The 24,887-nt window shown below is 49.9% G+C and overlaps 1 protein-coding gene across 1 annotated transcript; it reads right to left on the bottom strand.

Annotated features, from left to right (window-relative positions):
- Positions 1-16,213: 16,213 nt before the first annotated feature.
- On the bottom strand, positions 16,214-22,038 carry TBX22 (T-box transcription factor 22). The gene is made up of 8 exons (XM_040572715.1): positions 21,751-22,038; positions 21,505-21,634; positions 21,136-21,237; positions 20,888-21,062; positions 20,647-20,811; positions 20,477-20,541; positions 20,301-20,386; positions 16,214-17,919 (listed from the first exon to the last, which is right to left on the bottom strand). The coding sequence occupies exons 1-8, from the start codon at positions 21,884-21,886 to the stop codon at positions 17,309-17,311; spliced, it is 1,470 nt and encodes a 489-aa protein (XP_040428649.1). The 5' UTR covers positions 21,887-22,038; the 3' UTR covers positions 16,214-17,308.
- Between the last annotated feature and the right edge of the window lie 2,849 nt (positions 22,039-24,887).

The following is a 24,887-nucleotide window of genomic DNA, read 5'->3' as shown; positions in this document are numbered from 1 at the left end:
TGATTTCAGGTGTTTTCCTAGGTTGTGTGGCTACCTACTGGCATGTCTCAGTATGTGGGTAGACAAGTGGATGCTGTCAAGGTTTTCCTGGGAGAAAATAAACGGAAAATTAGAAATAAGGAGAAAGTGAAGTGGGTGCTATCGAGAAAGGCTTGGGACAATGGTTTGGGAAGTAACTATAATCAAGTATAAGAACATAAAACATAACCTAAGTAATTTAAATTTTATAATACTTGTAAATATTTAGTCTGGTCTGGAAGCCAAGCATTTCCCTCGGGTTTAAGCATCTGAGGGGCTTTTCTTTCCTTAACCTACACAACAAGGGAAAAACAAGGGAAAAAGGGCAGGAGCTGGTGGGTGTTTGAGTTTGTCCTCCACAGAGCTAAAAATAAATAAATAACAATTTCGACTTCTATTTTCCCCTTCCATTGTTGTTTAATAACCAGCAGAGGGAGCCTCAAGCTTTGTTTTTGCAGAGGTTTTGTAGAAATGATCTTTGAGCCCTTAAAACAAAGGGGGTTTCACAGTCACCACCAACTTGGTTAAGCAACTGTTTGTCTCTGCTGGCCCCTTTGTTTCTGGGTAGTGTCCAACCTCGCTAGGAAGCGCCCGTGGCAGGGCTTTCATCCTTGCCTGGCCGCTGCACTGTTTGTTGCCCAAAATGCAAACTGGAAAGGAGTCTGGTAGAGCCGTCAGCTAATTCATGTTAACATCCAACCATCAGTGCTAAACACACCGGGGCTTTTCGTTGCTGTCCTCGGGCATTAATTTGGGTCTTGGAGATCCACTGTTAGGAATGCAGTAGCGTATAATTTTGTTTAGAAATTGTTTCAAGTTCCTTAGTTTTTAGTTCTTTCTTTTGACTGTTGTGTGGTTCCGGTTTTGTCCTGCGATTATATTTTGTATGGAAGAAAACACTGTATGCAGATGGAAAATAGATTTTAACAGAAACTTTCATCTTCTCATTAGAAGTGCTGTCTATGTCAGGACTTTATTTGATGAAGCATGTGCTTACTTTGGTTTCAGGACTTTCTGTATAGTGTATTGTATTTTATTTTTATTTTTTTGGTTTTAGTATTGGCACTTACTCTGTTGCAAAGGCCTGGTTTGAAGTGACTGCAGCATAGTGCTCGGCGCTTTCCTTTTTGTCAAACAATATTTTTTCAATGAAATCACAAGAAGGGTCAGTGGCCTTGCTTGTATCGGAAGCAGCTCTCTTCGTTACCATTCGGATAAGGGAAAAGACCGATGTGAACAATCTGCAACTAATTTCGAGTGCCAATTGAGCCTCTTTAACTTGGAAGAAGATGCAGTGAGTGAGTCTTACAGGCTTTTGCTTGACCTTTACTACCTTTTATTAAGAAAGTCATGCTGAATCAGCTGTGATATACAGTTCGAGATAGGAAATCGATGGGCTGTAGGATCTGAGCGCTTTCCAGCTCTTCGGAAACCTTTGCGGTGTCTTCCAGCAGCGCGGGGCTTAAAGGCAGGCTGCTTTCAAGCTGTTACTTACAAAGGGGTGACTTCAGAGTGTAAAAGAGCCTAAGCCTCACGTTTTTAAACCAAAATGTTTTACTGTTCAGACAGGCTGTGTGTATTGGTGAGAATGGTCTAAAATAGTTAACTCCAAATGAAGCAATTATTTCACAGAAGTCTGAAGTAATAAATGTTGCACAGTAATAAACACACGTATCTGAGGAGATAATAATCAGCTTAATTTAATTTCCCTACTATCTGATTCGTAATACTTTATTATAATCAATTTCTGTCAAAAAGAGCTGTCAGGGATAGGAAAACATTTCAAAACTTCATTTAAAGATATTCAATATTCTTTTTTGTGCGTTTATTGTTCACTTTTCAGAACTGTCCTTTCCACTTTTTTTTTCAAAGATTACTTCAAAAAGCTTTAACATAGCTTTGTAGTTTTCATAGGAGAGATTTCACTTGGTGCTTAGAAAAGTCAGGACTTCATTTTTTGTCTCTTGCTGGGAAAGGGGCTAATGCCAGAGCCATTCAGGGCTCTTACTGGTGATTTTGCAGTTCCAGGTGCCAGCACGGAGCCCCAGCGTGGGACTTGAAACTTGCAGGAATGGCAGGCAGTCCTGCTTCGAGTGTTGTAAATTAGTTCCAGTCTCCGTGAGACTGCTGTGACTAATTGATATGACCTGGAAGTGGATAAAGTCCATAGCAGTAAGATCGACTTTTCCTCCAGTAATTTGACAAACAATTTTTTTTTAAAGTCCTGCGTAGATGACATCCCCCATTTGTTCACTGGTGATGGACGTTGTTTCTGCATGGAAGTGATAATGATTTTCCAGATTTCTGCTGATTTGTATAGCAGGCGCCTTAATTTATTAATGCCAGAAGAAGGGAAGGATTCAATAGCAACAACAAAAAAAGGATTCCTGGCAGTGACCGTGTATCAAAGCCTTTGCTGATCCAGTTACGTTGCTGCAAGCATTTCACTGCTTAAAAGCTTGATATCTCTATACAAAGTGTGTGGTTGTAACAATTTCTTCTGCAGAGATATTTCTATTTGTAAAGATAGGATTATTAATGTACATTACCTGGTGGTAATTATTACATTTAACTATGTCATTGCTTTTTTAAACAAATATTTTAAATATGTATTATTATAATATATATTTTTAATTACACAGTACTGGAAAGGCTAATACTGGAAGGTTTATTGTGATGCTTGGGAAATCTGGGTGCTTTCTCAGGACACTATTTGCAGAACAGCACAAGTATTCTGCCTCCTGCTCTACAAAAAGCCACGTAGGAAGGCTGCTGGGCTGTTGCTGGAGCTCACTGATCATTTTTAGCGCGTGGAAATTGGGAAACCTCAGCGTTTGTATGGGGTTGGACTCGCAGGGCGCAAGCTGATGGAACGGGACCTGTGTAATGGAAGCTATTAGGTGCTCAGCATTTCAGTGCCTCATTCATTTTGAAATGAATAATTTTAGGACGTCACTGCAGGAAAGCACATGCAGGTTTTTGCACGCAGGTTTCTGCATTTGGGGAATCTCTTGGCGTGCCCGCAGCGCCGGCCGCCCCTTCACCAGGGCTGGTGGGACGTGAACCCTGCTCTCCAGGGGTGAAAGGTTAGGGGACGTGTGTCTTGTTTACCTGCGCTTTTCAGATAGTGTTTTCCTCTAATCTGTTAAGCAGACGCACCATTTTGTCCCATGGCGTACAAGGGGATCACTAACGATGCGCTTAATTACTACCAAACCCCAAATGAGTGACCGATGCCAACAGACAAGTGTCAAAACAGTTTGTCAGCCCGGAGGAATTCAGCGAGGCTTCTCTCCCCCCTCTCCCCTGTCTCTAATAGAAACATCTTTAGACAAGCGCTCTAACGTCTGCCTGATTTACAAACAGCTTCAGCAGTGGGATTAAATCCTGTTGGGTGGCTTTCGTAGGAACCTTGACTAATGACGAAGGGAGAAAATAGGTATTTAAAAGTAGGAATGAATGAGAGAATGAATTTGATTCTTGTGGACGTTATTTAAAAAACAACACAAGCCCCCACAAAACTACAGATGCACAGATTTAATTCAACCATTTTATCCACTGCTGACTTTCAGCACTTTTGAGGCTTTTTTTCTTTGCTGGAACTATGACGTTTAGACATTTGCATGTCATTGCATACTGAAGAAGGCATTTGAACTTAATTTTTGGCACTGCTGCCAAGCTGTTGTGTACATTAATCAGCCAAGGTATGGCTCGGTCACATGCTGCGCCTGGGCTGCTCTGCAGACACAATAGGATGGAGAAGATACAGCAACACAGCTGCTAAGCATATTTAGCATCGAATAGTTAGTCACACTTCTGGGTTTTAATTGAATTACCTTTGACAGTGAACAGCAAACCTGGTGGGTGATCTACTAAATTAAACTGATGAATGGGCTCCCTAAAATCAATTAGCATAGAGGGCTGTGAGCATGAACACATCCTGCTGCTCTGCAGGGACCCGAGCGGGGTTAGAATGACAGCAGCAAATGTGAGACAAAGTGAAAGCATGCATCTCCTCCCGCTGCTGACCTCTGCTACCGACATGAAAGCAAAACAGGGGGCTAACAGGAGCTGAAAGAATCTGCCAGTAAATCATTTAAGCTCTGCTTTGCAGAGCTGATACAGGATGCTTCCAAACCGTTTGATTAATGCCGGGCAGTATATTAAAAGCAAGACGTGGTGGAGCAGGGAGGATGCTGCGAAGCACCAGCCCTGGTGCATGGAGCCGCAAGAAAGAGCAGCTGGCTGCCCCGTGTGCTTCAGGTGCTCAAGGCAGTGGGTAGCCAGGAGGAATTGGCTACCTTCCTTTATTTTGCTGGAGTGAGAGGGTCCTGGTGGTAGGCACGGAGCAGCGTTTGCTCTTTTGGCTGACTGGTGTTGCTGCCTCGTGGCACAGCCGGGCTGGAGGCGGCTCTGACCTCTGCCTCCGCGCAACCTGACTCCGCGCACCGCTCAGCCCGAGCATGTAATGAGCTACAGATGCTGCAGATAGGATAATTAAATACACCAAAATGTTCGAGGGGCTCTCAGGTTGTGACAAAGCGACAGAGGCAGCAAACTTGCTGGGGGATGCTGTCCTCCTTTCTGGGGGGGAGGTGATGGAGCAAGCAGCTCCCTGGCCCTGGTGGCCAGGAGAGCTCTGCCGTGGCACAGAGCCCGTGCAAATGCTCGATTTATTCGGTTTGAGTATTGTCTTAAGTGAAGAAGACTCACTTTGGACTATAAGCTGGTGAATCCCCCTTCCCTGCAGGTTCCTGCCCCACATCCCCCTCCCCACGGGTACCACCTTATGGGGTGTTCTCAGGGCCATGGAGGGTGCAGCAGGGCTTTGCTCCTCACCGTTGTGAGAGGAGAGCACGGCAACGCCTCATCCAAATTTTTTTTCTAGGCAAAATGTTATAAAATAGTGCTTCCTAAGGAAAATTTCTCAGGGAAGCCCCTCTCGGGAGCTTTGAGGTGAGCACAATGTGGCAAACACCAGGCAGTGCTGCCCCTTCCCTCCAGGCTGGCATCGCCTCGCAGCGCTGGCACGCTGCTCCAGGACAGGGCGAAGCCACGAGGTGTCACTTCGTGCTTCCCATGGACGTGCCATCAGGAGGACGCAGTCGTGGCTGGAAGCCATCCCGGACAGCCCCGGGTCTGGGTTTCGAGCTGGCTGCGGTGGCGTGGGAAGAGTTGGAGGAACCTCAGTCAGGAGACGAGAGGAGCCGGGACGAGCAGCCTTCCCCTTCAAACGCAGCAGCCCGGGGCCCGTCCAAGTATTTGGCTTAAAAGAGATAAATGGGAGCACGGGGCCAAGCAGGAGGATCAGCCCCTCAATAGGATTTCATGCGTTTTCAAGTGATATCTGTCTTGATTCGAAAAACAAAAAACAGCAAAAAGACAACAACCGAAAACCTTCGCAGTGCACAAAGTGAGAAATGTGGCTTTAATTTGGGCAACTAATCGCTTCCAGCTGAACCAGCCATTAAAAACAGTTGAAGAATTACAATGTAAATAGATTAATGCAGACAAAGCAACATGTGCACTATTCCATGTCTTCTTGTTACCTACAAAATACTTCAGCAGTGACACACTGTTAGTCTAAGCCACTTGTTAGGTTCTGTGCTAATCAGCTAAAATTAAATAAACATGACTGATAAAAACGAATGTTGTGTTTGAAAATTGATGCACCAACAGAATTTACTCCAGGAGATAATTACAGATGATTAAGTAACAAAGAAATAATTCCCCCAGCAAAGGGGAGAACCCCACGGTGCAGCCGAGGGCCACGTCTGCATGTGCCTTTCCTTTTTTCCGAGGGATGACCCCAAGCAGGAAGCCCTGCGGGCAGGCAGTGGGATGTGGGACATCAATTTCCAAAGCAAAGCCACAGCCGAACCCTTTGGATGCTCTTCACTGGATTCTCAATCACTTGTTTTGCTTATTGCTGCCTCGTTGACGTGATGGAGCTTTGTAGACCTTGGTGTTCACCTGCATACGGCTTGCTTGCAACCTGTTCATTAAATTTTGTCCCTTTAAATTCTTGGTGTTGCACGGAAGTGAGCGCAGGTGAATCACACAGGTGAAAAATATGGTATGTTTCTAAATAACAGCATTAATTTCAAAAATAAAGCCGATTTCCTTTGTCTTCAGAAGGAGAGCAGGTTAAGGTTGGTCTTCCAAAAGGGAAAATATTCTTCAGGCATTTTTTTTAAGCATTCATTCTTTAAGAAATTTATTTTTAACACAATAATATCGACTGGATATTTAGGAAAGGGCATATTTTCCAAATTAAGGAATAAATGCTTTTTTTTTTTTTTTTCTTTTCTTCTTTTTCCTCCCCACAAGGCGCCTTGGCAGTAGCTCGGTGGTGATAGAGACATCCAAAGGGTTGTCAGGCTGATGGAAATAAATAAATGAAAGTCGTCATTTGCAAAGCGCGGGCCCTTAATTAATTGAAGGAAAAGGCCCTCATTAGTCACAAGTGAACTTTATCATCGCCTCCCAGACGAGCAGCTCGTCCCGGGAACGGTAACAAGACACCCACCCAGGCTCGGGTTTGTAGGGGCGGCGTGATGTGACCGAATTGATGGCAGCTGCACGCTTTGCTCTCCCCCTGTCCCTCACGAGGGGACCAGGGGTCAGCTCCTCTCCCAGCGGCGAGGGTGGGATGCTTACGTTCACCTCTGTGCGCAACTTCTCTGATATGTGCATGTTTGGGTTCGGCCCAGCCCAGTGGGGACACCGAGGAGCTCTGGTCACTCGGAGCAACCCCGATGTCTTCTCAAAGGCTTGGCTCCAACCACGTGCTAACAATTCTGCTTAGGCTGCACATAAAAGTATGAATTATTCGCTGCTGTAGCGCCCTAACACATGTGTGAAGAAGATAAAAACCTTATTAGCTTTTTTTTTGGTGTATTTTAGATATTGACCCCACTGAGGAGCCCCTCGAGGTGCCCCCAGGCACGTGTCCAGGAGAGGTGCTGGGGGTCCGAGCCCCTGGCAGGCGAGGGAGACGTGAGCTGGGCACGTGCTGAGCACACCAGTATTTGCAGGAATGGTGCAGCTGAACACGTGCTGGGTCCGAGGGCAGGGAGCGGTTCCAGCTGCCGTGAGTGCCGCAGACACCAAGAAGGGCTTTTCACACATTTCACTGTGTTAAGTGTGATGTTTTGTCACAGCTCCCTGCTGTATTAAATCGACTCCTTCGCAGAGCTTAACGCAGACGTTTCTGTGTCACTTCTCTGCTGCATTTTCTTTAGCACCTTCATATCCTTTAGTTTAGCTCCAAAACTCACGTCCACGTTGAGCTCAGCCCCCGTGAAATGAAAATCACTTGGGGTGCAGAGGGGGAAGTGGAATATTATTCTTCACCCTGAATGGAAATGCTAGAAGCTGACTTCTGAGCTATACTTTGGGTTACGGAGATATAAATGAGATTGAAACTGGCCTGCTATTCCTGGAGCAGCTCGGAAAGCTGCAGGACCCATCCCTGCCGGTGCCGAGGAACTCCCCAGCCATCCCAGGTCCCTCCCTGCCCCTGTAGGGCAGCGGGCAGGGAGCGGGGCCGGGCGGTGGGAGCAGCACGAGGGGCTCTCCCCTGATTGACGTGCGGGGTCAGGATGTGGAAAGCATTTGTCGGACCCTGTCAGATCCCAGGGAGCTGCTGACAGCTCGCGCCGCCGCTCGCTTCCTTCCCTCGCCGGCGAGATTTACGCCGCGATCGGCGGGTGCTAATTAAGCTCTGCTTTGCAGGGACAACCAAGCCCCCCACACCCACAACGCGCACATTTAACTCTGGCCTTTTATTCTGCAGGGGCTGGACAGTCGGACTTCTTTGGGGGAGCACTGCTCTGTAATGCTTTGAAATATTAAAGCAAATCCGACGTGACGTGCTGCGAGTGTGCACTCCTCGAGCCAGCGTCGTGTAGCAGCGCACAGCGCTCTTCTGCAGACCATTAGCAATTAGCAATCAGCCCGGGACGCCGCAGATCGCCCACGACAGGCGATATTAGGGGACATCTGATGCGAGGTGGGTCTCGTGCAGCTCCCGGGCTGGCCGAGGCAGAGCCGCGGGGAGAGGTTTTCGTGGTTTCTTGTCCAAGTGCAATTCAGAGCGTGCCAAAAACCCGTCAGCCGTGCCTGCGGACAGCGGGATGCCTGTGAGCTGTGGTGGGAAGGACGGGAGAGCTGCCCAAAACGGTGGGTTCATGGCTAATTTGGGCTGCTCCCTTTTCACTTGATCGCGGCCGAGCTTAAAAACCATTTGGGGAGGTGGTGGTGGTGCCTGGTAGGTTGGGGGGGGGGGGGGGGGGGGGGGGGGGGGGGGGGTGTTGCTGCTGCTGCCGCTCCGGCTCATCCGGAGGCACCCGAGCTGCAAACTCGTCCCATGGCACGGGGACATTTTGTCCTGGCGTGTGCTTTGGGCCCGTGCAACAGCACCCCTGGGTGCACTGACAGCGGTGTTAGCCAAATGCTGCAGTCCCAAAAGCTATGGTGCAATGCAGAGTGTGGCAGGAGGCGTTTCCCACGGCAGGATCAGGCCTATCCCTTTGCCAAGAGCTTGGGGCCGGGCACGGTGGGCAGCCAAAAGCAGGCTCAGGTCCGCCCTGGCTGCTTCTTGCCCTCACCTCAATGCTGGGACTGCTGCTTGTCTTGCAGAATGCCTCCAAATCTGCAGATGCATCAAACTCTGCAGCTGTAAGTCAGAGAAGCATTCACCTTTGGGTTTCTGTGCCAGGAAAGGTAAAGATGCTCTATGAAAAATCAATACCGAAAGCTAGAATTGATATACTCCAAGCCTGTGTTTCAAAGTTACTCCTGCTTTAACAAAGAATTCGATTTTATCTTTCATTTGCTAGCACTGTGGATAGCTGTATTTTAACAAAATCGGTGCAAAAGAGCCTCTTAATAATAAAACTGCTGCTGTTATTTCAGTGGACAGCGGCGTTAATGCTGTGTGCGCAGCGTGCCGGGGGAGAGGGAGTCGGGCACAGAGCTGCCGACAGAAGTGCTGGGAGCAGGCAGGACTTACAGACATCATTCCTCACGCTTCTGATGTCCCGGCACCACTAGACCATGCCACAGGGATGCGGGAAATGCATTCCTGGATTGTGGCTCCCAGCTCTTTCCTTTCCCTGTGGCTTCAGCCCGCAGCAGCTCCGCATCCCAAAGGGGACAGGGCTGGCGTCTGCCTGCTGCGGGGGGGGGGGGGGGGGGGGGGGGGGGGGGCCGGACAGTGCCAGGCAGACAGGGGGCAGGTGCACACCCTGGGGGAATTACCAGCCTTAAATAATTTGTTGGAGCTCAATTTATCGATTGGTGCAAACAAGGAAAAAGTGTGTTGGGCTGAGATGATTGAATGCGATGGGGTCCTTTTTTTTTTTGAAAGCGGTGAAAAATACCAAAGGCATGACCAACGAATTAATATGCAGCTTATAAACACGCTGCGGGGAAAAGCCAAGGGGAAGCAAACAAAAACTGAAATAGATTTATCTAAAAATGTTCCACGAAGCCAAGGAATCTGCTGATGTAAACACAGTAATTGAAACTGGCCACATGAAACAAAGCCTCGCTTTCAGTGGCACCTGGGAATGGTGAGATGGAAGTAATTCCTCTTTAATGAAGATATTGTTACGTGTTTGAGGCTTTCGAAAGAGCAGCAATCTCCGCTGCCTGGGAAAAGCGTGGATTAAGTTACAGCGCAGTCCTGCTGGAGGAGGAACTCGCTGCTTTAAGCAAAACCTTAGCTTGCATTATCTGTTTAATGTGTTGCACGCCATTTGTGGCATAAACATTTCCAGTTCATTTTAATTTCATATCATAGGAGAATAATAAAGACAGCGGAGTTATTGGTCACAGCTGCGTGAATGTGGCAAATGTAACTTGAAGAATTGTTCTGTAAAAGAGACAGAGCCAGATATTATTGTTTTTTTCCCTTACAGTCTTGCCAGCAGTTAAATGTGGGATTTTATTAAAAATATTTATGTAATTAAAATCTATATTCTTGAAAGTCTTTATAGCAACTGGAGTTAAACCAAAATAACACGTTTACATTCAGATGTTGTCGGCTTGTAACAATGTGACTCTGGTTTCAGTTTAGAAAGCAAAAAAAGAACTTCTTAGCTGGAGTCTGAAGGTTAATATATAGGTAGCTTTGAAACACGCAGAAATTCGAGCAGCTTGGAAGGATGACTTTTCTAGGAAATGCTGAGTTTGGTTACAGAAACCTGTGTCACTTGTGGTCCGGGGCACGGTGTGTTCTGAGACTGAAAAATGAGTTTTATTCGATGCCTATGGAGCTTAAAATCAAATGACCAAGATCTCATCCGCTGTCTGTCAGCAAGATGTGTCGCCCCTTGGGCAGCCTGGCCCTTTCCTTCCCTTCCCTACCTCCAATTTTTTCTTTTACCTCCTCTAATTTTGGGGAAGGCAGCAGCTGGACCCTCCCCGCCATGACCACCACTCCAGCGCTGAAGCCGAAACAGGGAATTTTGTGCCGTTTCCAAAAGTGAAGGAAATTCCCCTGGCAAAAAAGCAGACTCAACAGCAACCCAGAGCCACGTTCTTCTTTTTCTTTTCTTTTCTTCTTTTTTTTTTATATATTTTTTTTTATTGAAGCTTTGTCCAGTAATAAACAACTGTTTCAATCTGCTGCTCTGATCAAAAGAAATGTTTTAATCAGTCCCAGGCAAAATATCATGCTATTATGTTATCACTGGAGCAAATCATCAAAAATACAAAACAAAAATATCAGTTTAATACGCTCCAGATCAGGAATGTCTTGAAGAAACTCGCCTTCCTCGCAGGTGTCTCCTATTTTAAGAAAAAAGACAGCAGAATTAGAGCATGCGGGCTGGCTTTGGGGCGAGCGTGGCTGTCAAAGCAGAAACTGCGAGATCAAAACTGACCAAGCACAATTACTGGAAATAAAGCGCTCAGAGTGCTTCCCCCTGTCCCGTGTATGTTTTGATTATTTTTTTGAACTGACAAATTGTCTTAAAATCACCCATCCATGTTTTCACCTGCTGCACAGCAAATCCTCCTCGTGGCGAGGCCTCTAATTTTCTTTCCTGCCATTAGACAACGAATTGCTATTCCTGGGCTTGTTCTGCCTGTCAAGGGGAAAACGTTTCCGTGCTCTTTGGCGTTTAATCCTCCTGCTGATGCGCTACCAGGGGGTTCCCGATGCCAGCAGGAGGGAGGGGAAGGCTGCGGGCGAGCACCGGCTCCATGCTGCCAGTATTGGGGTCGGTTTTGCCCCAAAAGGGGCAAACCCATCCCCGTTTGTGGGAGCCATCCCTGCCACCGAGCTCGAGCAGAGCTGCAGCTCGTTTTCCTTTATGGGCTGTTCTGCGTCCAGGAGACCTACCCGGTGAAATTCCTCCTTTTTATGGCCCATGACTCCAGCTGCACGGGTGATACTCGAAAACTATTTAGAAGTACGTTGTATTTCTATCACTGGGGGAGCGTTGGCTTGGAGCAGCCTTTCACATGTGTCTCCACAGCCAGGGAGCTGGCAAGGCCCGTCTTTGGGATCGGCAGCTAACGGGAAGTCTTTCGGGTGCTTGCATCGTGCTGAAGGGCTCCTGACTCCTCTCGGGTCTCTCCCACATGGGGAGGCGCAGCCCTCCAGCGCCACACAACAGGGCTTGACCCAAAACCACTTTAGAAAGTTGGAATATCAGCCAGGGGAGGAGAAACCGCCGAGGCGACGGAGCTCTAGCCAAACCAACCCTTCCCCATCCTCTTTCTGAAATATCTCGTGGCAACGTCTTCTCATCCACAGTTCTGCCGCAGAAAACGCCCAAGCCAAGCCAACACGAGGAGCGTCGGCACTTCAGAGCGTGAAGGCCCTGGAGATGTTGGGTTTCGGGTTGAGATGAAGCCTCGGGGCTCGCTTCGCTTTGCTTTGTTCTAATCTGGAAAATCTTCAGCAAATAGAGCTCTGTTTCTTCTAACAGCCCGTCGCTCACCTAAATACTGGTAGTACTGAGCACTGAAGCAGAGGGGGCTGATGTTATCCGTCTGAATAGCCCCGATAGAGACATTAGCCTGTTTTTATGAAAGCCAAAGGCCAAATTCATATTTATCTGAGCTGCAGCAAAACCTGGCTTATATCCTGGACATTACAACATACTGTTTCAATCTATGTTTTTATTAGCGATATTGATAACGCTGGAAGAAATACGATACAGGAAATGGCTTATCAACTTCAATTAATTTTACGGTTAAGACTTTTAATGAAGATAAAGGAAGAATTTGGTAAAGCTCTGAATCTAAAAGTGTTGTCAGTACACAGAGGAGAGGGATGCTGAGAGCAATGCTAGGCGGTACCTGTACGTCCTGGAGCAGGCAGCTGAATATTCATGACAGTTTTTACCTGATGGAATAAAATTGGTTGGTGGTCAATACTTATAAGACCATTAGTTATCCACTTCAAGATTGCGAAGGTTTTACTAGGGGTGTACGCAATGATTTACTGGAAGACTGTGGAAATCAAGGTGTTTGTGTGAGCCTGAATAAAATCTGTGTGGTGTTCAGGGGCATTTGTGCCCGTGGTTCGTGCCTGTGCCTGTAAAGCCCTGGGGAAATGCTCACAGGGGAGCATTTTTTCATTCCCTCACAAGGTAATTTTTTTTATTTGTATTTATGAATGATTTATACTTTTTTTTTTTTTTTCAAAGCCTGCATGGAGGGTTTGTGGTGCCGGTGGCGGATAAATCAGCCCAGCCACCTGCATTGCTCCCTTTTGTCCTGCTATCAAAAACACCCACAAAACACAATCCCACCCTCAAATTTAGCAAACCGCCATAAATATGCGGGGCCTTTTCTGCAGCGCATTTAACATCTGTCAAGGGCAGGGCCTCCAAGGTATTTAAAGTAACATATGATGGAAGATGATGGTTCCAGCTGCTGAGCGTTTGGGGTGAGGTGGATACGGCCAGGGCAGCATCCAGCCACCCTAACAGGTATCGTGGTCTCTCCCTCAGCAACACTTCTGATGTTTGATGTCACGTCCCTTTGACAGTATTTCAAACCTTCCTGGTGAGTGCAAGAACAGCAAGCACAACTTTCTAAACCTAAATAAAAAAGTGAATTTCTGCTGGCTTTAGGTCACAGGTCCATGGTGAAGGGGTAGGGCAGCGACCATCCCCAGAGCATCAGCTGAGCATCAGCATGGGCGGCCGCAAGCAACCCCACTGCTCCGTTGCTCTTTCCTCCCCTTTGGAGCCGAGGCCCCGTTTTGTTTGCAGCCTGACTGGAAGCAGATGGACCTGTCAGGGACCGCTCAGGCAGGTGAGCCGAATTGGGCTGATTAGCTGCTAAGTGCTCCCAGCTGCCCGCCTCGCACGGAGGAAATTGTTGGAGCTGGGACCCTGCTCCGAGAGGAGATCTGGAGCCAACGCCAAGAAGGAAAAAGTGGATTTCACCAAAAAGGTGCTCTCTCAAAATCTGAAGGAGTGAAGGTTTTACGATAACAGAAGATGTCTGAAAACCTCTTTAGTGCATCCAATATATCTTCAGACTTCAGAGAGGCAGAAACCATCCCCAACTCCTGCCCCTGTCTCTGGCTTTGTTCAGGAACTGCCTCTTCAGGCAGCAAATATTACTTTTACCTGGGGTTTTCCCTTAATGTCGTTTTTTTCCTCTCCAGAAAGGTCTTGAATTTTACTTTCTGGTTTGTGTCATTTGATTTATAAGCTCAAAGGGTCCCTCGCGAAACCTGGAATACTTCTTCTGCTTAATTGCCACAATAAACTCAAAGCTCGGTGCTTTCGGAGAAGCAATCTGCTTCGTGCGGAAGGAAACCGTTTGATGTAAGGAAGCAGACGGTAGGTTCTTCTCATGAATGTCACCGGAGGGACACAGAGGAGAAGTGGATTTATAAATAACCATAAAATTCAGAAACTACACAAGCTCAGAGAAAGCGAAGCTCTAGCAAGTGTGAGCAGCTTGCAGCGTAATGCCCAACATCTGCGAGCACCCTTGCAGCCAGGATCATTCCCAGCAGCTCTGAGGGCTGCATCCAGGCTGCCCGGCACTGCTGTAACTCCTCCGGGGCCAGGAGGCTGCGAGTTGCACGGACCCAGTCACGTACGGGACAGGGTGCCTGGGGCCTGCACCCTAAATCACAAATCGTGGGGTGGCAAAAGGTGGCTAACATGTCACGGTCTTGTGTACGGATTGCAAGGGAGGTGTTTTTTCTCGTCTGCTGCAAAAGGACTTCAGACAAAGTAGCTGCTGGGCTGGTGATTTCAAAATGACGTGGTCGGACGCAGCACCTCCCGTTCAGCTTTGTTATCCCCGTTTTACAGAGTCGCTGCGCATTTTGTGCGTTCAGTGCACACAGATCTAAGAAGAAAGGACACAAATACTGCAGTCATCTGTTTCCTATAGTGTGTGTTTACATATTAATGTGCAATACAAATTTGTAAACATGAACATTTGAAACTTTCGTAGGAACCGATACTGGCCTTTTCCCTTTCTGTAACTTTATTGGAACAACATGTCCAATGTGGCCTGAGCCACACATGTAAATAGTTTTAATACTGGATACATTTCAAATGTTCCGTGTGCTTATTTGTTCTGGTCTACATTGCTAGCCAATCCTCGTTTGTTTTGCATAATTGTGATACAAATTATCATCTAATTACAGAGCAAACCTCAAAAGATCAAATGTAAACTAAGGCACTTCTATCAGTGCAGCTCCATCCAACGCTCCCTCTGCGCGTTTGGCCAACTTTAAACTTCTCCGGTGAGTCCATGAGATTTTGGTGAGGCTGGACAGTAAACCGCCTGTTGATTAAAAACACTTATTGCTGTTTTTTTTTTGTCTCCGTGTTTTTTAGATCAGCCTCTTGCCATTTGAACACCAAGCCCATCCCACGTCCCAGCGCGGAGGACAAACGCGGCGCCTCTAGCGCTGCCAGTTTCATTTGCCGAGTGCTGTAAATGTGATCAGCAATTTGTGAGTAACTTCAGGCTTCTCTTGGGAAAGGTCAGGTGGCTAATAGCTGAGGTTGTTGAGCAAGTTCAGTCTTTCCGAAAAAACTTTGCTTCTTTTCTCCCTGTTCCCATTAAAAGCATAGCACAGTAATACTGGGTTTATGTTCTTATTCACCCCCTACGTCCAGACAACCGAGAACTTTTGCAATTGTCACAGTTCTCCAAATCATATTAGAGGGAGGAAGCACAAAGCAGCACATAACGCACGTGCATTTACAGGCACGTGGCCTCACCTGAAATGCTGACCTCGATTTCCCCACTTTCACATTTAATAAATAGCGATTTATTATACCGATGGTGATGGCAACATGCCCAACTTCCCCGCTAGAAAGTTCCCCACTAGAAAGTGCCATGCAGGCTACTTTGGGCAAGGTTTGTCTCACATAAGCAGAACCATTACGGTATGGTATGAACAAATCCAGCGAATGAATTTCCACTGTGAGCATCGCCACCGCCTCCCGAAGCCTCCCCGGGTCCCCGGGCTCCTGCAGGACCTGCCCTGAGCAGCGCCGCCGTGGGTTCCACCGAGTGGGAATTTGCTCAGCTGCAGTAGATGGGATTTATCTGATCTGAATTCAAACAGCTATTGTTATAAGTTTGTCTGTCCCGAAAATAGCTATCCATCATCGGTCGAGTCTTCGGCTAGACAAACACTGGTTCGTTCGATCAGCAGCTCGTGGCCAGCAGCTCTGGAATATTTTACGCAACTGCAGCTATTTGGAAAATTGGACATTGCCCCCTGCATCCACCCGCAAATCCGTGACTGATCAGGAAGAACCTCCCAGAAAGCACGACCACGAGCAGAGCACCCAGCCCCGGGGATCGCCCCGCATTTCGCAGGACCCGTCCCAGCCTCCGCTGTGGGCTCGTCCACCGGTGGTGAGTGATGGCTTGGAAATAAGGACTCCCAGAGGAAAAAAACATTTCATTTCTTTTAATAAAAACAGTGAGATAAACTGCTAAGGAACAGCATGGGAAAGCAGGTTTGCACAGACTGTTTAGCAGGGCTGGCGTGGCTTACCGCTGCATACTGCTATCAGCCGGGGCTCTGGCTGCTCTAAGTACGCTGGGGAAAGCAGTGCTGGCTGATTTTTAGCAAAGTCTCGTGAAAGTAAAAGTGTGAATTTTTTTTTTTATTTGAACCACTTGTTCTGTTCTTAATTTGATGTCTGCCGTGGATGAAAATAAAACCAGGACTCTGATACCGGTTTTGATTCTTAAACCTACATTTAATCCCTATATATTGCTGTGTTATGTTTGTAAATACAGGATTCTTTTATCTTAATCCCAAAATATGGCAGGCCCCACTCAAGCACTTTTTTCCAATCTCTGTCACATATTGAGTGATAAAGCTGGCTCCAGGTATGGACTGATCACTGATCAAACAAAAAATATAATCTGTGCCCCGATTTACTGTGAGTTACTTTGCGCCCCTGGGACTAGAGATTATTTACAGGAATAACAAGAATATCCACAGGTTATAATAAAACAAACAGGACTTTTGGAAGGGATTTCCAGTCTCGTGCTTCAGGGCTTGTCGAGCTGCAGCCCTCCAGAAACGACCCACGTTCTCCAGCAGTTTCAGGAGGCGTTTTTCCCTGCCGAGGTCTCTGAGCCAAGCCCCCCGGTGTGGATCCGACCCGGTGCCTTGCTCCCGGCAGCACACAGCAGAGGGGCTCCGGGCTCTGTGCCACAGCCCCTGGTCACTTTTCCCCGTCCTCCTTCACCTTGGCAGCAGGGCCTTGGCTTCACGTTCCTGCTCTGAGAGCCGAGTCACCCCGGCCCTGGAGCATCGAGGCATTTCCACGTGGTTATTCAGGACTCAAGGCAGCGGCAGAGCACGCCCGAGCTCCTGGCCACGCACGGCACCTCGAGGCCTCAGACAGCCCCTCTGGGTTTAGTGGAAAATCTCCAGCGGGATGAGCTCACAGGGCTTTGAGCTAACTAAAAGAAAGCTAGATAGTTTCAGGAAAACATACTTGTGGAAGTGTATACGGCTACGTTCCCGCTTCAGAGTGCAAATTTGAAAAAGGTGACTGTACAGCTCGCTCTTAACCTACAACCATGACATAAATACCACCAACAGGTATCACCTTGCTGCGGATCATCGCAAATCCTCGCTCCCAGATCCTCTGCACTCCCGGCAATACGACACATTTGCCCACCAAAAATGAACCGCCTAGACAGAGCACTCCTGCCCCATGCGGTATTTCGTACTCGGAAATTAGCAAGCCCCTGGGTATGGCTGAAGAACAGGCTTGCTTTACACGCCAATGCTTAGAGATATTACAAAATCCCACTAAAGGCAATGGTTAATTGCCGAGTGCCAGTTGGAGTGATTACATCTGCCATCTCTAAAAGAAGCTGGAATGCTGTCACTCACTTTGAAATGGCTTGCTGCATTCATCAGTCTAGATGGCACAGAGAAGTTATAACCGTACAAGCCATATGGAGGATGTAAAGAACAATTAAGTGCTTCCCGAGCAATGGGACTTGATGGGAAAATGTTTCCAGATGCATGTAATCCATACAGCATTTGACTAGCAGAACCGGGTACTTGAAGGCACTGCCCGTTTAAGTCTTCAGATTTACCATTTTTCAGGCTTGTTACGCCGAGGGCAGAGAGTTTTGGCATATCCACCATGAAGTGGGGCAAGGCCGGCGGGCTGGCGCCTCCCAGTTTCTCATGGCTTGGGAAGATGAGGGACTGCTGCCTCAGGAAGCTCGCGGGGCAGATCTTGTAGTAGAGGGGCAGGCTGAGGCTGTGCAGGTAGGTCTCAGGGCACGGCACGCCGATGTTGGTCGCTGACAGATGGAAGGCAGGAGGGGAGCACGACGGGGAAAGCAGGGGGTTGAGAGGAGAGGGCGTCCCACCGCTGGAGGTCACTGGAGAAGAGCTGGAGCTCCCACCTGAAAACAGGAACAGAAATCACCCACAGTGATGGCCGCAAACACGGAGCCCTCGGTGGACTCCTGCTCCCACCGCATCTCCCTGCTGCTGTGCTCCATCCCAATGCAAAGCAGCCCCAAAAGTCAGCTCCCGGAAAATGGGAAGACCTCTCCATAAGTTCCACGTTGCTGTTACTCGGTGCTTGTCTAAGAAATATTCAGACCTGTCCAACGCCATTAATTTGACTGGGATAATGATGAGGTTCAGTTCCACGCCAACAGATATCTGCTGGGTCCGCACCTCGCTGTACAACTGATAACCTTCTCCTGTTATACGCACACCGTTGCCATTTTCAGTTCCCTATTTTTCGTGCAAATTACAGGCAGCTTTTCCCCCATGTATATAAGAACAAAAAAATGTATTCAGCCTGATGGAGAATTTTTTGTACCTTCCTGCTCACAGGAATTGACTAATTTTGCTTGGCTTCCCATGCAATTTGAAACACACACTCGACTCCTCTAGGTGTCTGCCGGAGCCTTAAACGCACATGTCATTCTGACATTCTCTTCTCCAAAATGAATCAATGGACACTTTCATAATTTGGTCGAAAAGCGACACCGGCTTACTTCACACGTGCGAGCGCTCTCGAGGCTGCTCGTGTGTGTAACACCACTGTTGGGCACCGCGCCTCCGAGCAGCACCCGGAGCGGCAGCTTCACGTTCATCACCACGCTCTTTTAGAGGCTTTTTCCCCCCACTTCTTTTCGTTTCTTACCAAAGTCAGCTAGCATAAAATCTAACCAAAAAAAAAATAAATGCCCACCAACAACAGCAAAAAAAAAAAACACCAACAAAACACAGATTGTAGACTCGGTGCAAATTAATTTTGCAAGCTCCCAGCTCGCAGAGGATCCCCCAGGTCGGGTAAGCACTGGCAGCACCTCTTCGCAACAGCCCTGGAATGCTTTATTTTAGTGTCTCGCCCCTTCACCACTGATGTCAGTGGCTGCTTGCGGACTGACATCGGTGGGAGAGGACGCAGGGAGCTGGGCTCCTCCTGGTGCGCACATCCCGATGGCCTGCCAGGATTTGTGGGCTTTCAGACACGTAAAAGGGTGCAATGAAGCCAATATTTGTGAGCACGAGACAGTAAATGAGTCCTTGTGCAGATAGCTAGAGCATGCATTCTTGCTCTAGGCAGTACTGACTTCAAGGTATCCCAAGCTGTAACATCACACAGCCTCCAGTACCAGTTTGGGACTGGGGATAATGGTGGAAAGCACAGAGCAGCTCAAATAGCTGGCCCTTACTGCCATTTCTACGAGGCTTAAAAATCCCAAATTTGTTGCCAATTTTTTCTTCAGTATACCATTCATGCTTCCTTTAAATTTGTCTTCTGGCTTTAGGGATTCAGGATTTCTACTTCAGCTTTTTTTTAATTTCTTTTCTCTTTTTTTTTCCCTTTTTTTTTTTTTTTCCAGAAATGCAGTTTTTTTACTAGTGGATGGGAATTTTGTTCTATTTACATCATTCCAGAAAACTGACCCTTAGGAAAAATACGTTACATACAATTATGTTACGATTAGCAAAAAAAGAAATCCCAGGAAGCCCTAATATTTTAGCATCTGTATGATAATAACTGCAAAAGCTGTGCTGGTTTTCTCATTCCTCACTGCAACCCGTCCATCAGCTCCTCTCCCTGGTACCACAGCCTGCCCAGTAGGTTCAAAAGGAGCTTTTTGCTCTAGAAATTTTTTTTCTATTAAAAAAAAAAAAAAAAAAAAAAAAAAAAAAGTAGCTCTCTTTACAATCTGGTAAACCTCTTAATTTCTCCAGAGCCCGATTTTTTATGTCTCTGCATTTTTATGCCCGTACAGCATGATTATTTTGCTGTGGTTTTTGCAGCATTTTCCTGCAGAGACCGGAATGATTCGGCGTGCACCAATACAAATTTGAAGAGCTGGTAACATAAAGGAGAGTAAAAGTGGCAACTTTAACCCCAAACCGGAGCGCTCCGGGGTGCAAAAGCTCTGTTGGTTTTTCCTTCGGCGTTATCAAAAACCACTTTACAGGAACACCTCCGAAGGCCGCCGGGGGCTCAGAGGGGGCTGTAGGAGCCCCCTGCGGGTGCCAGCCGGGGCAGTTTGTGCTCAGTGCCCGACTTTCCCCTCCTCGCCCCGCGTTAAGGGGCTGCGGGAGTGCGGCACCGAAGAGGGCGGCCACTTTCCCTCCTGCGGGAAGCGCGTTTTTCGGGGAAAAAAAAATAAAAAAAAGAGACTGCCCGTGTCCCCCCGTCCCCCTTTTTGTCCCCCCCTGCCCCGCGTCCCCTTCCCACGGGCGCTCCCCGAGCATCGCCCGGAGCCTGCGGCCGTCGGGGGCCGTCGGGAGCCCCGGGACTCACCGTGGCTGTCGGCGCCGAAAGCCTTGAAGTCCAGGGCGAGCGGGGGCCGCCACGGGTAGGGCTCCAGGAGCCCGTCCAGAACTCCCCTGCGGGCGACACGGGGCTGAGCGCCGCGGCGGGGCCGGGACCGCGACGGGTCGGGGGGGGGGGGGGGGGAGGCGGGCGGCGGCCGTTACCTGTTCCTGCCGGGGTCCCGAAAGCCTTTGGCGAAGGGGTTTCTGTCGATCTTCAGCTTCGTGATCTGCGGGGGAAGGGGAACGAGAGGGGCCGTTCGCTGGGGCGTCGGGGGGGGGGGGGGGGGGGGACCGGGCCCGTCCGCCGCGCCCGTCGGGGCGGCCGCCGGTACCTGCTGGTTCTGGTAGGCCGTCACCGTGGTGAACTCGGTCTCCTGGAAGGAGAAGGTGTGCACCCCCTCGGCCGGCAGCGACTGGATCTGCGCCAAGTCGAAGCGGGAGTCCTGGGCGATAACGTGCACGCGGGGCTTGTACTTGTGCATGGACTGCAGGATGATCTGTGCGGCAGGGAGGGCGCGCTCAGCCCCGACGGCCCCGGCAGGATGAGGCCGCCGCGCCCTGCCCCGCACCTACGTGCCCCTTGTCGTCCAGCTCGTTGTTGGTCAGCTTCACCCGGTCGAAGCTGACGATCTGCCTCATCCACGTCTCCCCCGAGCAGGGCGAGTCGGGGTGGATGTAGAGCCGCGGCGTGATGCACGAGTGGTCCGTGTTCCCCGCCACCATCCACTGCGAGCTGTGGTAGACGTACCTGGGCCGCCGGGCCGCCGTCAGGCCCCGCAGAGCCCCCCCCCCGTGCCCGCCCCGTCGGTGCCCGCCCGTACCTGTAGCGCTTGGAGTCCACGGGCACCACGTCGATGGCGATGTAGTACTGCTGCAGCGGCTGCAGCCCCTTCACCTTCACCCTGACCGACGGGAACATCCTCCTGCGGGCACGGGGAGGCCGTCAGCGGGGGCGGGGGGGACACCCGGGGAGCGGCCGTTTTAAACGGCGACAAGGGGTTGAAAAATTAAACGAGGACCGGAGGGGGGTAAAAAAAAAAAAAATAAAACACGTAGAACGAAAAGTATCGAACGAAAAATACCGAACGAAAGCGGCAAAGATAAAAGGGGGAAAGCGCCAAGGAAGGCGAAGCGGAGGGGTGGGGGGGAGGCCCGCGGAGCTGCTGGGGCGGGGGGGGGCCCGCCGCTACCTGCCGGCCTTGGTGATGATCATCTCGGTGCCGATCTCGTGGAACCTCCTCCAGAGCTCGGAGCCCTGCAGCTCCACCTGCACCTCGTCCCTCGCCTCCCGGCTCTCGGCGCCGGCCTTGGGCCGCTTCTCTGCGGGGGGAACACAAAGCGGAGGGGGCGCCGGGGCGGCTGCCGAGCCTGCCCCCCCCCCCCCCGGCGGCCCCCCCCCCCCCCCCCGGCCCCCCGACGGCTCCGCCGCTACCAACCCGGCTCCGGGGCTCTGCGGCTCTGCCTGCAGCCGGCCCCGGCCTCGTCGTCTCGCCCGTCGGGCACCTTCCTCTTGGCCGAGCGCCCCACCAGGGCTTCCACCGAGAAGGCGTGAGCCCGGGAGCTCAGCGCCATGCCCCCCTCCCCCGGGCCGGGGTCCCCCCCCCGGGCCGCCGCGGGGCTCAGCGGGGCGGCGGGGCTCCCGGCGGCCGCTCCATGCGGGGCCCCGGCCCGTGCCGTCGGGGGGCAGCGGGCGCGGCGGGGTCCTCCCGCATCCGAGCGAGGCAAGAGGCGGCTGCGGCTCCCGCTGTTTGTTTTGGAAAGTGGTGGGAGCAGGAGAAAGCCGGAGTGGCATTTCGTGGGGCTGGGGCGGGGGAGGGGGAGGGAGGGAGGGGAAAGCGGGCGGCGGAGGGGAAGAGCGGGGGAAGAGGAGCCGGCCCCGTCTAGGATCAATAAAAGAGTTACTGTTCTCCATTAAATTGTAAAACTCAAAGAAATTTGACATAATTGCACACTAGGGGCCACTTTTCCAACAAAAGTGCAAATAACGTTTAACCAGAACCAGCACAAAAAAAATGAAGGGGGGGGGGGGCGCGGAATGAGAGGGGCGAGGGACGGCCGCGCCTCGGCTCTCCCGGCCCCCCCCGGCCCGGCCGCTCACGCTGCCGCCCCCCCCCCCCCCCCCCCCCCCCCCCCCCCCGCCGTCGGGTTATTTCTTGTTTGTTTTTTAAAGACAGAAAATCCGCCCCAGCCCGGCCCGCTCTGGCATGACCCTCGGGATGTTTCCACGGCCCCGCTTCAAAGCGGCGGCAGCTGCACCGCATTAGGGGCACGAAGCCGGCTTCTCCACCCCCGGCCCCCCCCCAGCCCCCAAGAAGCCCTCCCCGCGCCCCGCAGCGCCCGAAGCCCTCGGGGGGACGGCCCCGGGCAGGGGGACGGGGGGCAACAGGCGGGACCCCCCCTCCCTGCCGCCCTCGGGGCTGCTACCCGGGCTGGGAGGCACCAAGCCGACCCCAAAAGGAAGGGTAGATCTGCGGGAAGCGTTGGCACAGCACCGGGCAGGGCAGGTGAGCCTTCACCTGAGACCGAGGAGAAGGAAAAATGGGCAGGAGGCAGGCTGGGATGGGGCAGGGGGAGCACCGTGTGCCCGACAGCCACCCTCTGATGAGGGTCTTGCCACAAGTGTGCCCCAAACCCCGTGCCATGTCCCCAAATGCCCGTTTGAAGGGTGCTCGTTGCTCCGCTTGTGGTGGGTTTGGCACACCGATGCTCACGTACACCCGTTTATTCCCATCCATACATTTCCCCACACATTTACACACCAAACTCCGGCTATTTCTTGCTGGGGCTGAAGGCCAGAGCTCGGCGTCCAGCTCGGCAGCCCGACCCGGGAGCTGCCAGCGAGCATCCAGGTCTGACAGCGAGGCACAGAAAGATCCAGCGGAGCTCACACTGAGCTCGTTTGGGAAAACTGACAGCACTGCTTCTAATGCCCATCCCTGTCCCCGTCCCTGTCCCCATCCTTGTCCCTGTCCCCATCCGTGGGGCAGAGGCTGGCAGAGGACAGGGTGGGGAGGAGGCTGGGACCCACGGCGAGGTTGGCTGCACCTACGCAGATCTTTTTTTCTTCCTACAAAGAAAAATGAAGCATTTCATAAACATCGTGGTAATGAGAACGGCATCAGCTCGTGGTTTAAAGCCAGGTGAAGCTCTGGTCCTGCCCGCAGCACGGCCACGCCAGCTGCGCTCCTCACGGCGCTGATAGAAGCCAGCTGAGGGCACCGAGTGTGAACTTTTATCTCTGCTGACATGACATATTATTAAAAAGTATTTCAAGTAATCTTTTATTTCCTCAGCATTGCAACACATTTCAAGAACTTGGACGAGGATCAACCGACCCTTTTTTAATTTCCTACAGTGAAAAATAAAACAAAAATAAAGCACAACTGAAATGATATAATCAGGAACATTTTGGAGGTTTAGGTCAAATTAATATGTCAGGGAAGTGTTTTCAGGGGCCTTGGAGAGCTTTAATCCATCAAGGAGTGACTCAGACCGTTCTTGGGCTTTGTAATCGTATTGTCTTTACCAAATTATGTGGTGGTACGTAATATATTACCGTCATCAGAAAATCAAGCAAATAATCATTTGGCATAAAGTTCAGATTAACTAACTTAATTTTAAAGCAAGCGTTATACAATACTCCAGAAATGTTTGCTTAACTTTAAAATGATCTTTTAATACTGACCGTTAATCTGTTAGAGCACACAGGTAAATTCCAAACACAGACTTTTCTGGTTGTTTCTTGGGCAGATTTTGAGACATTTAATTGTGTCCAAGCAGCGCTTGGTTCTGCCAAGATTAACTTTGCATTTAACAAAGCAAAACAAACAAACACCAAACCGAACTTGACTCGTGGCTTAGGGGCAATATGTGACATGTAAAAGCCACGTGCTCTGCATTACGCGTCTAATGCTTTAATCTTTTGTATCCACACCTGATACGGCATAGGTTTATGTAAAGCTGTGTTTATAAATTTGGTGCTGAAACTTCTTCAGGTCTAACAGAAAAACTGGAAGGACTGGGAAGGACGGTTTGTTCCCTGTGTCAAGAACTGTGAGCAAGAAAATATCTCCTCTTATATTTTGAAAAATAAAAACCCTTTTTCTGATCTTGCAAACCTGTACGTTCCTGAAGATGCTAATAGGAAAGGTGCTCTCAGCTAATGGCGAATGACAGAATAGAAAACCTCTTAACTGGACTCAAAAACATAGACTAACAAATATTTTGACTATGAAAAGAGAGCCGGTAGCGTTATATCATTCATCTGGGTCAAACCCCTTCAAAACCACTCACTCTACCTGTTCCTAACTGAGACCTTTAGCGGTCAAAGACGAACATGGTACGTCCAGGGGTCAGGTTTTTGTTGGCAGCCCTTTTGCAGCTGATGCTGCCCTCCGGGTGGTTCCTGACCAGGGAGGCACAGCTCCGTGTCACCCTGTGCCTCCACAAACCCCTGCTGCGCCTGCTTGCTGAGCCTGGCTCTTCTGATCCTGGTGTGTTTTCCTGTCGTGTAAATATAAACGAGCACGCTTCCTCTAATCTCACAGGGGCAAACCTGACACGGAAGAAATGC

Source organism: Cygnus olor, chromosome 13 (genome assembly GCF_009769625.2).
Source record: "Cygnus olor isolate bCygOlo1 chromosome 13, bCygOlo1.pri.v2, whole genome shotgun sequence".
NCBI lineage: Eukaryota > Metazoa > Chordata > Aves > Anseriformes > Anatidae > Cygnus > Cygnus olor.
Note: the sequence above shows the minus strand (reverse complement) of the source record. Positions and strands in the feature narration are given on the sequence as shown.

What these genes read in the sequence shown, in the direction of transcription:
- TBX22 (XM_040572715.1), bottom strand. Translation starts at nt 21,886, where the DNA reads ATGGCGCTGAGCTCCCGGGCTCACGCCTTCTCGGTGGAAGCCCTGGTG. An exon ending in CCGCAGAGCCCCGGAGCCGG is followed by an intron (nt 21,635 to 21,750) that starts GTTGGTAGCGGC and finishes TTCCCCCCGCAG; the next exon opens with AGAAGCGGCCCAAGGCCGGC. An exon ending in CGGCCTACCAGAACCAGCAG is followed by an intron (nt 20,542 to 20,646) that starts GTACCGGCGGCC and finishes CTTCCCCCGCAG; the next exon opens with ATCACGAAGCTGAAGATCGA.